At 45.7% G+C, this 14286-nt stretch overlaps 1 protein-coding gene across 1 annotated transcript; it reads right to left on the minus strand.

The window, feature by feature from the left end:
* Positions 1-263: 263 nt before the first annotated feature.
* On the minus strand, positions 264-13882 carry ALKAL1 (ALK and LTK ligand 1; the record flags this gene model as incomplete). The annotated part of the gene is made up of 5 exons (XM_058699842.1): positions 264-697; positions 2927-3003; positions 4093-4173; positions 5921-5974; positions 13261-13882. Coding segments are annotated over 5 exons (864 nt in total), but the record flags the coding sequence as incomplete, so codon positions are not given.
* Between the last annotated feature and the right edge of the window lie 404 nt (positions 13883-14286).

A 14286-nucleotide genomic window follows, 5' to 3' on the forward strand; every position in this document is an offset into this window, starting at 1 on the left:
TCTCCTCTTTTTATTTAGGACAGCAGTACCGTACGTCCAGACTTCAAAAAGACAGGAATTTTCTCAGGAGACTAGCTAGCAGTTTAGAAAATACATATTTATCCATATATACATATGTAGTAATCACATCCCAATAGTCTAACTTCCGCGACAAATAGATTCAATTCAAAGAAAAGCAACACAGATCTTTTATATTTCAGTTTTAATAGAATTCATATTTCCAATTAGTGCAATTAAAGACAAATCTGAATGGATGTATTTAAATATTATTTAAAAGAATTGTAAAAGTGGACTTCATACAGGATTATTCAAAAAAATATATTACTTAAATCATTTCTCACCAGTACTCTGAGACATAATTTATATAATTAAATATTTAATTCATACCTATATGGAATATTAACCATATAAGAAAATAATGTAATAAAAATAAAAGAATAGCATACTTTTTAATATTCTATTTAAATTGTGTGATTTAAGCATTGTTTTAAAACATTTCAAATTACTCTATACACAAAGATAAACCAAGAAAGACTTTGTTGTACGGAAGGACACAACTAATCAATTATTTCTGTAAAATCTCAGATGAGATTTTCATCTTAATACAGCAAAAAATTAGATGCTTCCCCTCTTTGTACAGTTAGTATGATTCCAGGCACGTTTTCCTTCAAATTGCATTTACATTCTTAAGCAATGCCTATCAGGGAGAAGAAGAAAAATGTCATTTATAATCTGGTTTTTAATGTACTTAAAAATATGTATAGTTTTAATATAGTCATATTTTATTTTATTTTGCTTAAAGAATCTGCGGGCTCAATGCATAATCTAATCCTGAGAATATAGGCTAATGTGTGTGTGGAAGGGAAAAGGGTCAATCAGTACTTTTAGATACTTTCAATTATGGCTTCCCCACTAAAGTGTTAGGATATCTAAATAAACTGAAAAATGAACTTGGCATCACCTAAATAACTTATAAATATTCCTAAAACGTAGTAATCTGTAACTCTGTGTTTCTAATACCCTGTTAAATAAATAATGAGAAACACATACTCCTATAGAAGAAATCACTAAACCTCTAAACTTTACAGTTTCCAAGGGGCGTATTTATCAGCTCTGTCTTCCATGAATCTCGTCTCAGGGGAAGTTAGCCGGTAGGCAATATTTTGTATTATAGCACAGTACTTGTTTTTTGAGAACTTTTGCAGTTAATATGTTGTTTTGGACTTTATGTTTATTTACTCATTCACATTAAATATGCTAAAACCAAGAAAGATAAATGTGGCTTGATTTAGGTAATTTCAACAGCTTAATGAATTTTCTTTATTTGTTCGTGTTTTACATTATTCACAAGGTTTGAGATAGATTGAGAGTAATTAATTCAAGTACCTTGCCATTGAATGCTAAAATGATCTAGCTCATTTTCTTAATCTAAAAAAAGAGAATTTTTAAAATTTAGCAACTAAAAATATGCAGAATTAAGAGTGCCCATTATTATTAATTTATCATCACTATTTATTTATTTAAATGTTTATTTATTTTTCAGAGAGAGACAGAGTGTGAGAGGGGGAGGGGGAGGGAGAAAGGGAAACACAGAATCCAAAGCAGGCTCAAGACTACGAGCTGTCAGCACAGAGCCCGATGCAGGGCTCGAACTCAAGAACTGTGAGATAATGATCTGAGTCAAAGTCGGAGGCTCAACAGACTGAGCCACCCAGGAGCCCCTATAATTGCTTTTTAAAGAAGAATAAAAATAGCAATGCAAGTCAGGATTGTCTTAGTAACTGGCACAACAAACCTGTGAGATGAGTTACTTGGGGTAGATTAAGTCACATAGGCCAGATGGAGATATATATAGATACTTCTAGACTACATGTATCCCATGACTTCCATTTCTACCCTCACAAGCTATGAAACTAGTTTCTTTAAAGGGACTTGTCCGTGGTGCTGAAATACTGACCCCAGCCCCCGCCCCCTCCCCCAAACAGGTTGGCTTTGATCTGCACTGGGAAAGAATTACTGAGTAGAAAGATCTCTGCAAAAAATGAATGTCTTTCAGTCTCTTGTATACAGTCTACTTTTGTAAATATTATAATTTTCATCAGATTTATTTAGGTTATCCGAATACTTTATTACCCTAGGGCTCTTAGGGTAATTTAGCCAGAATGAAAATTCTGACTTACCATTTCAGTCTGGCAAAGTATATGCTAGAACAGATGATGATTACATGGTTATGTTTTTGATCCCTTGCTTTTTCTTTTATTCTTCCAATACTTTCTCTCTTCCCCTTACCTATCTTGCATAAACCAAAAGTTTAGGACCCAGTGCAACTTTTATTATATCTTTTGACCGGCTGAAAAGAAAATAGAGCTTTAAATAGTTTTGTTCATCTAATGTCTACCTGCATTAAGGCTTCTGCACAAAGATAATATAACCACAAAGGTTGAAATATTTTTAAAAAATCACTCAGGGGGCACCTGGGTGGCTCAGTCGGTAAGTGTCCAACTTCAGCTTGTCATGATTTCACCGTTAATGAGTTCGAGCCCCGCGTCGGGCTCTGTGCTGACAGCTCAGAGCCTGGAGTCTGCTTCAGATTCTGAGTCTCCCTCTCTCTCTGCTCCTCCCCCACTCACACTCTCTCTCTCCAAAATAAATAAACATTAAAAAAAAAAATTTAAAATCACTCAGGACTGGTAAGGCTGCCAAAAAGCTGTTTACCTTACTTAATTTAATCACTGTTGAGGGCATTTGTAATGAACTCAATAAAGCAGTCTGTGCATTTAGACCAAGCTTTAACACTAAGTAAAAAATCCACAGCTTAAGTTCATTATGTGTTGCTAACATCAGCTATCTGGCTTTTTCAATTGTTCAACATTTCTTAAGAAAGTTAGCCTGTCAAACAGAATAAGAAAAATAAATAAATACATACTCCTAGGCCAGGTCTTGTCTCTGAGCACTGGGGACTCGCTGCCAACCTTGTAAGCAATCTAGCACATCTCTTGTAATCTAGGAAAACATTTAAAGGTCAATTATGTATATAGTTACTACAAGTGTCGGGAAAACCATGTTATTATTGTCACTGATTAATAATGAGAGCTACAATTTAATAAGCACCCAACACAACAAATGTTTAACCGGGGTCTTTTCATGAATTCTCCTCCTAACACAATCAGGGAGATGTTACTGTTGTCTCACTTAAGAGTCAAAGATGAAAACCCAGCGTCCAAATGTCAAGAATCTATCTCATAACCAGCGAGCAGCCTGAGTCCAAAGAGCAAGATGCCCCCACTGTGCCATGGGATCACTCAGTCTGCTTTGATTCCGGTGTGATTCATTTCCCCAAGTCATTGAACACAAGCAGTTTTGAAAAAAATTATAACAACTCGGACTCAACAACCTGAGTAAAATTGAATATTCCTCGAGATGGCCAATCTAGTGAAGAAGAAGCAAAATGCTTAAAATCCATTTACCTAAAAAGGGAAGTTTAGGTTCAGAAAGGAATTTAAAAACAGCTGAATTAGCTCATGTGATCATGATGTAGGCAGTTTCAATGACAGCATTTAAAATATTACGTTTGAAATGACTATTAACTTCAGTAACTTAAGTGTCCAAAAGAATTCATTAGAGCAACCCTTAAAACACTATGCTACCATTGTTGAGAACAATGGATCACTCGTTGTATAAATGATACAATATGAAACTGTTTAAAATAACTTAAGAGGAAATTCTGACTTCCCCTTCACCGTCATCCTATTTTTGTGTTTCATTTATATGACAAAGCACTTTATGCCAAGGAATTTGAAAAACGATAGAAGGTTTAAATCTCCAACAAACATTTCATCCAGTAAGGAAATCTGGCTATTTTCAGATTTGGATCTAGTCCCAATTATGAAGTTCCGTTCCTTACGCTGTCAACGACACACACACAAACGTTACTTAAGTACTGTCAGTGTTATAAATAGCATCTCATACAATGTTTAGTCTATTTCCAGCTACAGAGAGTAGAAGTTTAAAATTACATGCATTTATTGCTGGATACAGACTTTTTCTAAAAGAAAAAAAAAAAAAAAAACAACAACTATCCAAACTACTTACAAGCTGGCGTTGAACAATCTCTGGTATTGTAATAGAGTCGATGGAAATGTATGCTACATTCATCTGCAAATGTGATTGGCCCTATGGGAAAAGAAAAGAACATTTATGATAAACATAGGCATGTTTTCCAAACAGATTTGCTAGCATTTATGGGTAGAGATATTACAACTGTAGCTTAACATCCTTCCATGCCCTTAAAAGAACTTGTCTGGAAGCACTTCTCCTTATCTTGGCTCTGTGGGAGGCAGTACATTGTGATCTGTGAAAAATCATCTAAATTCACTATCAATTCTCAACATTTCATGCAATGGAACCTTCAGTTTCTAAAGAACTCTTTAGAATAACTAAGAGAGAAAAGCTCTAGACAGAAAAAAAAAAAATCTCTAGAAAGCAAATCAAGAGGATGTGAAAAATAAAAAATAAATATCTTTGGTCCCCTCTTTCTGTTCTTCAGTTTTTTAATTTTTTTTAAATACTTATTTATTTTTGAGAGAGGGAGACAGACTGTGAGCAGGGGAGGGGCAGAGAGACAGGGAGACACAGAATCTAAAGCAGGCTCCAGGCCTGAGCTGTGAGCACAGAGCCAGATGCGGGGCTCAAACTCACGGACCGGGAGATCATGACCCGAGCCAAAGTCGGATGCCTAACTGACTGAGTACCACTCAGGCACCCCTCTTCAATTTTTTATTTAATAGGAATTAATGTTTATATGCAGAGAGCCTTATTCCATTTTCTAATTATAGTAATTTGTGTCTTATTAGTGTCAAGGACTATTGTAAAGTGAATAGGGCCTTGAGACTTCCTTTTTATTGCCACAAATCCCAGACAGTCCCCACCAAAATTCACCTCTGTATCTGGAGTCTGGCGTTCTGGAAGTGGTAGAAGGGCCCACAGTGGCATGAACAGAGTACCAGGACACAATACTGGGAAATTCCTTACACTTGCTGGGGCTCAGGGGGGGTCTTGGCTTGATATGCAAAACCATTGTTCTGAAGTTGACTAACGAACATGGCCGCTGGCTTCGGTTAAGTGGGGAAAACTGTATCTTCCCCAGCTTATAGGCCTGAGATGTAAACCAAGGAAAGGTAGCTGGGACGATTAGGAATGGCCAGGCAAGAGGAATGGTCAGGATGGGGGTGCTTGGTTCAAAACAATTTAGTGGTTTGCTAGAAATGGAGGCACAGGATGCTTTCCAACGATCTCACAAAGTTGATATGAAGAACAAAACAATATCATGGAAGAGTATTTCATGCTTAAGGTATGGTGTACGAAAGCCCATCTTTCCCCTAGACAAAAAAACCTCTATTGCCCCCATCAGCTGGAGAGCCTGGTCTAAATTCCTTACATTCTCTTTAGGACCCTTCACAGTATGACTCTAGCCTACATTTTCAGCCATAGTTTTACCCAGTGGCCACACACGCCTTTACCTAACCATACCCCACAGTGCACCCACACCGTCTACCTGTCCTGCCCCCAAAATACCATGTTCTCAAAGAATTCCTTGTGACCAGAATGCTTCTCTCATCCAGGAAAGTACCATTCATTCCTTAGAGCCCAACGTAAATACAGTGTCGACTACAAGCCTATCCTGCTGGTTCTTGGCAAAATTACTCACTTTCTGTGTATCCCTAAAACTGTATTTACACTTCTATTGCCTACCAAGATCGGGATTATATTACCATTAATACAAGTTAATGGCATTTGTCCACTCCCTAACTGGACTGCTGAGATTCTTACAGACATTTCTCTTCAAATGCCAAGTGCCTAACACAGTAATTTGCACACAATCTTTTTATTTAATTGAGTCACCGGTAAATTTTGTGCTTACCTGTGAAATGCTTTATTAATTTGTCTTTCAAGGCCGAATCTTTTAGGAACATTTCTGCAAAGAAAAAAAAAAGTTTTAGGATTTGTGGGAGGCGTTTCCATCATGAAAAACATCCTTATAAATAGCCTATAACGACAGGCACCTGACTCACGAACTCACAGTGGGTCATGCAGCCGATTCCAAGTCTGTATCGCTAGTCCTGACGGTTCCCTAGGGGCTCCAGACCTCCCCCGGGGCTACCCGCTTGCCCCTACCACTCTATCCAGGAAACTTACAGGCCTCTCAAAAGTACACAACCAGACCTGAACGCCTGATTTCCCTGCTGTCCCAGACTCGCATCTCCCCCACACTCCCTGGTCTCCTACCTGGCATCACTCTTTACTCTTGGCTCGGGCCAGATATCAAGAAGACATGCTTGACTTTCCTCTTTCCCTCTCTGCTATACACGATCCATTACTTGATTTCATATATTCCACCTCCAAAAATGATCTGAGACCCATACACCTGTTTCCTCTCATTACCACGAGACTGGTCCAAGCCGTCATACTTTCATGACTGTACCCGGCCAACAGCCTCCTGATGGGTCTTCTCCGTCCCCCAACCCACTCTCCCCATTACAGCTGGAACAAATGAACGGAAATGGGCTCCAGGCCAGGATATTCTCCCACTTAAAGGGCTTTGCACTTTAGTTTTTTTTTTTTAACTTTTATTTTAGTTATTCATTTATTTATTTATTTTGAGAATGAGAGAAAGCGCGAGCACGGGAGGGGCAGAGAGACAGTCAGGATCCCAAGCAGGCTCTGTGCTGCCAGTGCAGAGCCGGATGCAGGGCTGGAGCACACGAATCACGACCTGAGCCCAAGTCAGACGCTTAACCGACTGAGCCACCCAGGTGCCCCAAGGGCTTGGCACTTTAAATAAGTGAAAATAAAAACTCAAAGTGCATCCCACCCTTCACCTTGTATTCCCTATAAATACACCGCCCAGACAATGCTATTTATAAAAACAGTTGGGGGAGTATGCGCCACTCTTCTAGAGGAAAAGAAAACCGACACGTTAAAAAATCTTGAACCTGATGTTTGTTGGCAGTGGCAGATTTAAACCTTCAATGTTCTTATAACTGAGTCCTGTGCGCGTTGAACATCAAATGAGTCTAATATTAGGGGGCGCGAATGCTTGTCACCTCCCTATAAGTGAGTCGGAACGACCACGCTGATTTGTGTGGCCTTGTTGAGACAGGCACTGTAAAACGAAGACTCGGGAATTCTAACGCCCTTTACATCCTACAGTTAATGAGGGCTGTGAGAGCCCCTCCTTGCCTGGGCGGCTCCCTGCTCCCCGCAGCCCTGTGTAAGCCCAGAACAGCATTGTCAGGGCGGTAGGCTTGCGGCTGGATTGGAGCTCCCCTCCCCCTGACAACAAACATCTACACTTTATGACCGATCCAAACTAATCCAGAAAAACAAAGCAACCCTGACGATGTAAATATCTCTTTATATAAATATCTCGGTGTTCTCATCCATTAGAGTCCAGCTTGAACATGGGTCCTTCCTCCATATCTCTCTGCAACCTCTCAGCCAATTGCTGAGCCAATTGGCTCCTGTGGTGTCAATACTCCACGTTTTATCTGGCAAAGCAGCTCCCCTGGCCCTTTCTGAAAGCTGAGCCGGCCGAATGCAGAAAGACCACTTTGGCGAAAGCGTGTTCGAAGATCAGAGTAAGTCTAGTTCCAAACGTATTTTCCACTATAATTTTAGTATTTAGACCTGGCACGACGGTGACACTCGGGTTTAAAATACATTTTAATTTTTTTTAAGTTTACTTATTTTTGAGAGAGAGAGACAGAGTGCCAGTGGGGGAGGGGCAGAGAGAGGGGGAGACACAGAATCCGAAGCAGGCTGCAGGCTCCGAGCCGTCGGCACGGGGCTGGAACCCACGGACCACGAGATCATGACCTGAGCCGAAGTCAGACGCTCAACCGACTGAGCCACGCAGGCGCCCCGGAAAGGTACACATTTTAAATAAATTACCCCCTCTTGTACACCCCCACTGCACAATTTCTAACTTCTATAAAGGAAATTCTCACATTCCGATTAGCATAATAGTGAACTGTGGACATGTCTGGCTCCAAGCAATATTGTGGGCTCTTATGTTTGTAAGTTTATTTATTTATTTTGAGAGAAAGATGGAGAGGGCAAGCAGGGGAGGGGCAGAGAGAGAGAGAGAGAGAGAGAGAATCCCAAGTAGGCTCTGCACTGTCAGCGTGGAGCCAGACGCAGGGCTCAAACCCACAAACTGTGAGATCATGACCTGAGCAGAAACCAAGAGTCAGACCCTTAAGTGACTGAACCACCCAGGCACCCCTATTTTGTACCTATGTCTAATGATATAATATATAATTATGAAAAACAATTATGAGAAGTTTAACCAATACAAATGCCTATGTCAAAAATCAATGCATTACTGGATTATGTGAAACACTGAATAAAAACTCGTGGTTGGTATATTTATTTGCAGCCCCCCACGGGCAGCACACATCAGTCTCACTAGGCCCACCTTCAAGACACTAAGTGATGTCTGTTGCCTAAACTGACCCTGTTATCAGCGCCAGTAAAGAAAAGGCCCAAAGCAAGGAAGAGGGTGGAAACCAAGAGTCAGACACTGGACCGACCCAGCCACCCATGCGCCCTCGTGGGCTTCTTAAGGAAAGGGACGATGTCTTGTTCATGTGTTATCACCTGCAGGATGTACAATAGTGCCTTGCAGACGGAACATCTAGGAAATGTTTAAGGAATTAAAAGCTGAGAGGATGACCCCTCGAGGAGGTTGTTACCTTTGGAATGAAAACAATCAATGCTTTGCTTGAGCTCAGACAGGTCACCAAGAGAAACCATACTTTTAATACACTGGAATTGTCATTTCAAAGTACAAACATAACATAGGAACACATAGCAGGTTGACTTAAAGGAAACAGAGAAGTGATCATTAAGTTGACACCCCAAGTGATAAGCGAGAGATGTCCAGGTAAGAAGAGATGGGACAAACGCCCCAGAACAACAACAAAGAAAGGAGATCTCCAGTAAGATGAAGACTGACAGGTGTCTCCTAGCCAACGAGCAGAGCCCAGGGGCGCGGTGGGCAGGAACAGAGAACGGAGGGCCAGCTGGCACCCGGGCAAAGGTGGTGAAGAAGGGGAAATCATGCCTTTCCAGTTCCTGTATTTCTGAGGCTTTAACATCTGAAGCCTTGCTGGCCCCGGAGAGATGGCCCCTCTCGGAGCTGGCCAGTGATTCCTGGAGAAAGGAAAGCCCGAGCACACCTTTCACCTGCAAACCAACCAATCCACAGCCCAGGCCCCTACTACCTGCCTCATCCAGCCCTCACACTCAAGGCCAATATTCCCCCGCCCTCATTCCCCAGGGCCAGGAACCAAACAGGTACATACCGCCCTACACTCCGGAGCCCGCCGAAATCATTTCAACTGGCCGGTCCTAAGCCAGCTCACCTCGCCCCTCCTGAAGAAACCACCCCGCTCCCGACCAAACCTGGTGCTTCCCCGTCTGACCCTAGGGGACTGCTGTGACCCGGTTTCTAGGGAACTGTGAGCAAAACTTCTTCCTTCACGACAGTCATTTCCAGGTCTTGCCATGCCCGACTGAAAACAAATCCCGCATACATCTCAAAACACGAGCGGTGGTGGATACAGGCATACCTTGAAAATATTCCAGGTTCGGTTTCAGACCACCCCAGTAAAGCAAGCCAAGTTAATCTCTGCCTTCCCAGTGCCTACGAAGGTTATGTTTATATTATACTGTAGTCTGTTAAGCGTGCGATAGCATTACGTCTCTTTTTTTTTTTAAAGTACATCTTGGGGCGCCTGGGTGGCTCTGTCGGTTAAGCGTTCGACTTCAGCTCAGGTCATGATCTCACAGTTCGTGAGTTCGAGCCCCACGTTGGGCTCTGTGCTGACAGCTCAGAGTCTGGAGCCTGCTTTGGATTCTGCGTCTCCCTCCTCCCCTGCTTATGTGCACTCTCTCTCTCTCTCTCAAAAATAGATAAACATAAAAAAAAATTTTTTGTAATAAATAAAAATTTAAAAAGTACATACCTTAGGGGTACCTAGGTGGCTCAGTCGATTGAGCATCTAACTCCTAGTTTCGGCTCAGGCTATGATCTCAAGGTTCTTGAGTTTGAGCCCCACCTCAGACTCTGTACTGGTGATGATGTGGGCCTGCTTAGGATTCTTTCTCTCTCCTTCTCTGCCCCTCCCCCGTGCTCGCTCTCTCTCTCTCTCTCTCTCTCTCTGTCTCTCTCTCTCAAAATAAATAAACTTTTCTAAAAAAGTACATATCTTGGGGCGCCTGGGTGGCTCAGTCGGTTAAACATCCAACTTTGGCTCAGATCATGATTTCATGGTCTGGGGGTTCGAGCCCCATGTCGGGCTCTGTGCTGACAGTTCAGAGCCTGGAGCCTGTTTCGGATTCTGTGTCTCCCTCTCTCTCTGCCCCTCCCCTGTTCATGCTCTGTCTCTCTCTGTCTCAAAAATAAATAAACTTTTAAAAAAAGTACATATCTTGGGGGCGCCTGGGTGGCTCAGTCGATTAAACATCCAACTTCAGCTCGGGTCATGATCTCACAGTTGGTGGGTTCGAGCCCGATAGTATTTTGTCCACGGCAGAACTCCTTTGAAAACTGGATTCAATTTTCTCAAATCCTGCCACTGCTCTATCAACAAAGTGTATGTAATATTCTGAATCCGTGACTGTCAGTTCAACAGAATTCACAGCATCTTCACCAGGAGAAGTAGGTTCCGTCCTAAGAAACTACTTTTCTTGGCTCATCCGTGCGAAGCAGCTCCTGATCCGTAAAAGTCTGATCGTGACGTGGCAGCAATCCCGTCACGTGTTCAGGCTCCACTTCCGGCTCTAGTTCTCGTGCTGTTTCCATCACACCTGCACTTGCTTCCTCCCTGAAGTCTGCAACCCCGTAATGTCATCCATGAGGGTTGGAAGCAACTGCTCCCAAAACGCTTGTCCCTATTGATATTTTGACCTCTTCCTGTGCGTCACGAATGTTCTTAATGGCATCTAGAACGGTAAGTCCTTTCCAGAAAGGTTTCCTATATGCTCACCCAGATCCATCACAGGAGTCACTGTTTGGCAGCTATGGTCTTGTGAAATGTACTGCTTAAATGATAAGCCTTGAAAGTCCAAATTACTTCTTGACCCATGGGCTGCGGAACGGATGTTGTGTTAGCAGACATGCTAACGACATTAATGTCATTCTACGTCTCCATCAGAGCTCTTGGGTGACCAGGTGCATTGTCAATGAGCGGTAATATTTTGAAAGGAAATCTTTTTTCTGAGCAGTAAGGAGATCTCAGCAATGGGCTTAAAATATTCGGCAAACCAGGTTGTAAAAAGATGTGCTGTCATCCAGGCTTTGTTCCATTTGTAGAACACAGGCACAGGAGATTCAGCATAACTCTTAAGGGCCCTAGGATTTGTGGAATAGTAAATGAGCGCTGGCTTCCATTTAGAGTTACCAGCTACATTAGCCCTAACCAGAGAATCAGCCTGTCCTTTGAAGCTCTGAAGGCAGACGTTGACTCCTCTCCAGCTATGAAAGTCCTAGATGGCATCTCCTTCCAATAGAAGGCTGTTTCATCTGTATGGAAGTTCCGTTGTTTAGTGTAGCAACTTACATTAATGATCTCAGCTACACCTCCTGGATAACTGGCCAAAGCTTTTACATCAGCCCTTGCTACTCAGCTTTGCACTTTTTTATTATGCCGACGGCTTCTCTCCTTGAGCCTCAGGAGCCAACCTCTGCTCGCCTCCAACTTTTCTTCTGCGGTCTCTCAGCGTCCGTGGAATCGAAGAGAGTTCGGGACCTTGTTTCGGTTTAGGCTTTGGCTTAAGGGAATCTCGTGGCTGGTCTGATCTTCTCTCCAGGTCATTGAAACTTCCCCCATGTCAGCAATAAGGCTGTTTTGCTTTCGTATCATTTATGCGTTTGCTGGAGTAACACTTGTCATTTCCTTCAAGAACTTCTCCTTGGCATTCGCAACTTGGCTAAGTGTTTGGTGCCACAGGCCTAGCTTTGGGTCTGTCTTGCCTTCCTCACCAAGCTGAAGAGTTTCCAGCTTTTGATTGAGAGACATGTGACACTCCTTTCACTTGAACACTAAGAGGCCACGGCAGGATTATTAATTGGCCTAATTTCCAATACTGTAGTGTCTGGGGAATGGGGACACCCGAGGAGAGGGGCCAGCAGTGGTCTCATAAGCGGCCCCTCCGCACTGCTCTGGCCTCACGTAGCCTTGCCTTACTTCCGTTGTCACCACACTGTCTCCTGGCCTCCCCACCACCCCCCCCACCCGTGTCCCCCAGGGGCTGAGGTAGAGCTGGGCTGCGGGAAGCGGCCAAAACAATGTTTCCCCAGAGTGGGCTCCTTCAAAACCAGTTCTGTGAGCTGCAAATAAAGAATAAATGCTAGATTTTGAAAAGAGAGAGAAAGAGAGAGAGAGAGAGAGGGCAAGAGAGCAGGGGAGGGGCAGAGAAAGAGGGAGAGAATCCCGAGCGGACTCCGAGCTGTCAGCGGCTAGCCTGAGGAGGGGCTCGATCTTACAACCACAAGATCATGACCTGAGCTCAAGTTATGAGCCAGAGGCCCAACGGACTGAGCCAGCAGGTGCCCCCATCCTGGACTTCTGTACCTTGGGGAGTCTCGTGACCTCTACCTGTGTTGACTAGTTTTTTCCCCCTCCTTCCTTCATCCCCTCCCTGGGCATCTAAGTAGCCAGAGATCTGAGTTTCCAGTGCTGATTTGGGAGCCTGGCCTCAGGAAGGTGCGAGTTAACGACAGCCACCTCGGCCGGCTCAAAACTGCGTGTGCCTCAAGCATTCCCGGAGGCCAGCTAGAAGAGGGAAGCAAAGCGGGGCTCCCCGAGCCCGGTCAGGCTGTGTCTGCGTGTTCAGGCAGGGTTCTTGCTCAGTTCTCAAAGCCCGGTCAGACCCAGGAGGAGGGGCTTCCAGGGCGGGAACCGTGCGCCAGGCCCGGGTCCGCGGAGGCCGACCCGCGGGATTTCGGCCGCTGCACCTGCCTCCGGAAAGGGCCTCCCTCGCCGGGTCACGCCGGTTCCTTCGTGAGACGGGGTTTTTTGCTACTTAAGTCTCGACAAGGCGAAGTCTAATAAACTCCTTACCTGCTTCCTTGAGAACCAGTCATGTGCAGAGACGGTCCGGTCCCTGCCCTGCTGAACTCCGGTGTCCCGCAGCGGGCAGCCCCCGAGCACCCAGGGTCAGAGCGCACGTCCGGCCGCGACGGGGACCGCTTACCTGTGCTCCGGGTGGCCCTGGCCGCGGGGAGGAACGGCCACGGCTGGGGTTCCTGGTCCGTGGCACGGGCTCCTCCGCGACCCCGGGGCCTCGCCTGGGCCCCGGGCAGGGACAACGCCAGCGCGAGCAGGAGGAGCAGGGGCAGCAGGGCGCCAGGCTTAGCGGGCAGCATGTCTGCGCGCCGGGACGTCCCGAGGGGCGGGTCCCGAGGCAGGTGTGTGCGCGCCGGGAGCCGGGGTGTCCGCGACCCTGGGCGGGGGCGGCGTCCAGCTGGGGCCGCGCGGGAACTCGGCCTGCGGGAGCCGACACCTGCGCGCCTCCGGGTCGCGGGAGGACGGGGACGCGGGGCGGGGCGGAGGCTGGAGGGTGCGCAGGATGGTCCCAGGGGACGAGGGCGAGTCCCGGCGCACTCCGCGACACACGCGAGCCTCGGACTCGGCTGGTCTTCGCGACCTCGGACACCGGGTCTCGGCTCACGGAACCCGCAACTTCCAGGTCGGGACGCGGCCGCCCGGAGCTGCGGGGTGCGGGGTGCACGGGGCGCCAGAGGCCGGCAGTGCCTGGAGGTGCGACCCAGCCGGTGCAGGAGGCGCGACCTGCCGGGGGCGGCCCGGCCCGGGCGTTAAGTGTCCTCCGGGCGGCTGCGGGGGCGGGGCCGCCACCTGGGAGGGCGGTGCCGGGCCCGCCCACCGCCCACGCCCGGCGGCTCCGGCTCCCCGCGGGGGTTCCCCCAGGACTCCGGGCTGGAGTGCTCCCACGGACGAGGTCATCGGGGTTTACCCGCGAGCGCAAGGCCGCAGCCGGCTCGATTTTTTTTTTCTTTTTTTTTTAAGATCGAGAACTCTCCAAATGTTTCGTCCGATGCCAACAATACAGAGACGAGATTGAGTCCACCCGCTCTGATTAAAGTGGGCATCTCTGATCAAACTGTGCCGTGAAAATAATCCCAAGGGCGAGCCAACAATTTTTCTAGACCTGGTATTAACAACCCGTCCCGGGAGCTGGGGCCACATAGCAGGCTCTTCA

This window comes from Neofelis nebulosa, chromosome 14 (assembly GCF_028018385.1).
Source record: "Neofelis nebulosa isolate mNeoNeb1 chromosome 14, mNeoNeb1.pri, whole genome shotgun sequence".
NCBI classification, from domain to species: domain Eukaryota; kingdom Metazoa; phylum Chordata; class Mammalia; order Carnivora; family Felidae; genus Neofelis; species Neofelis nebulosa.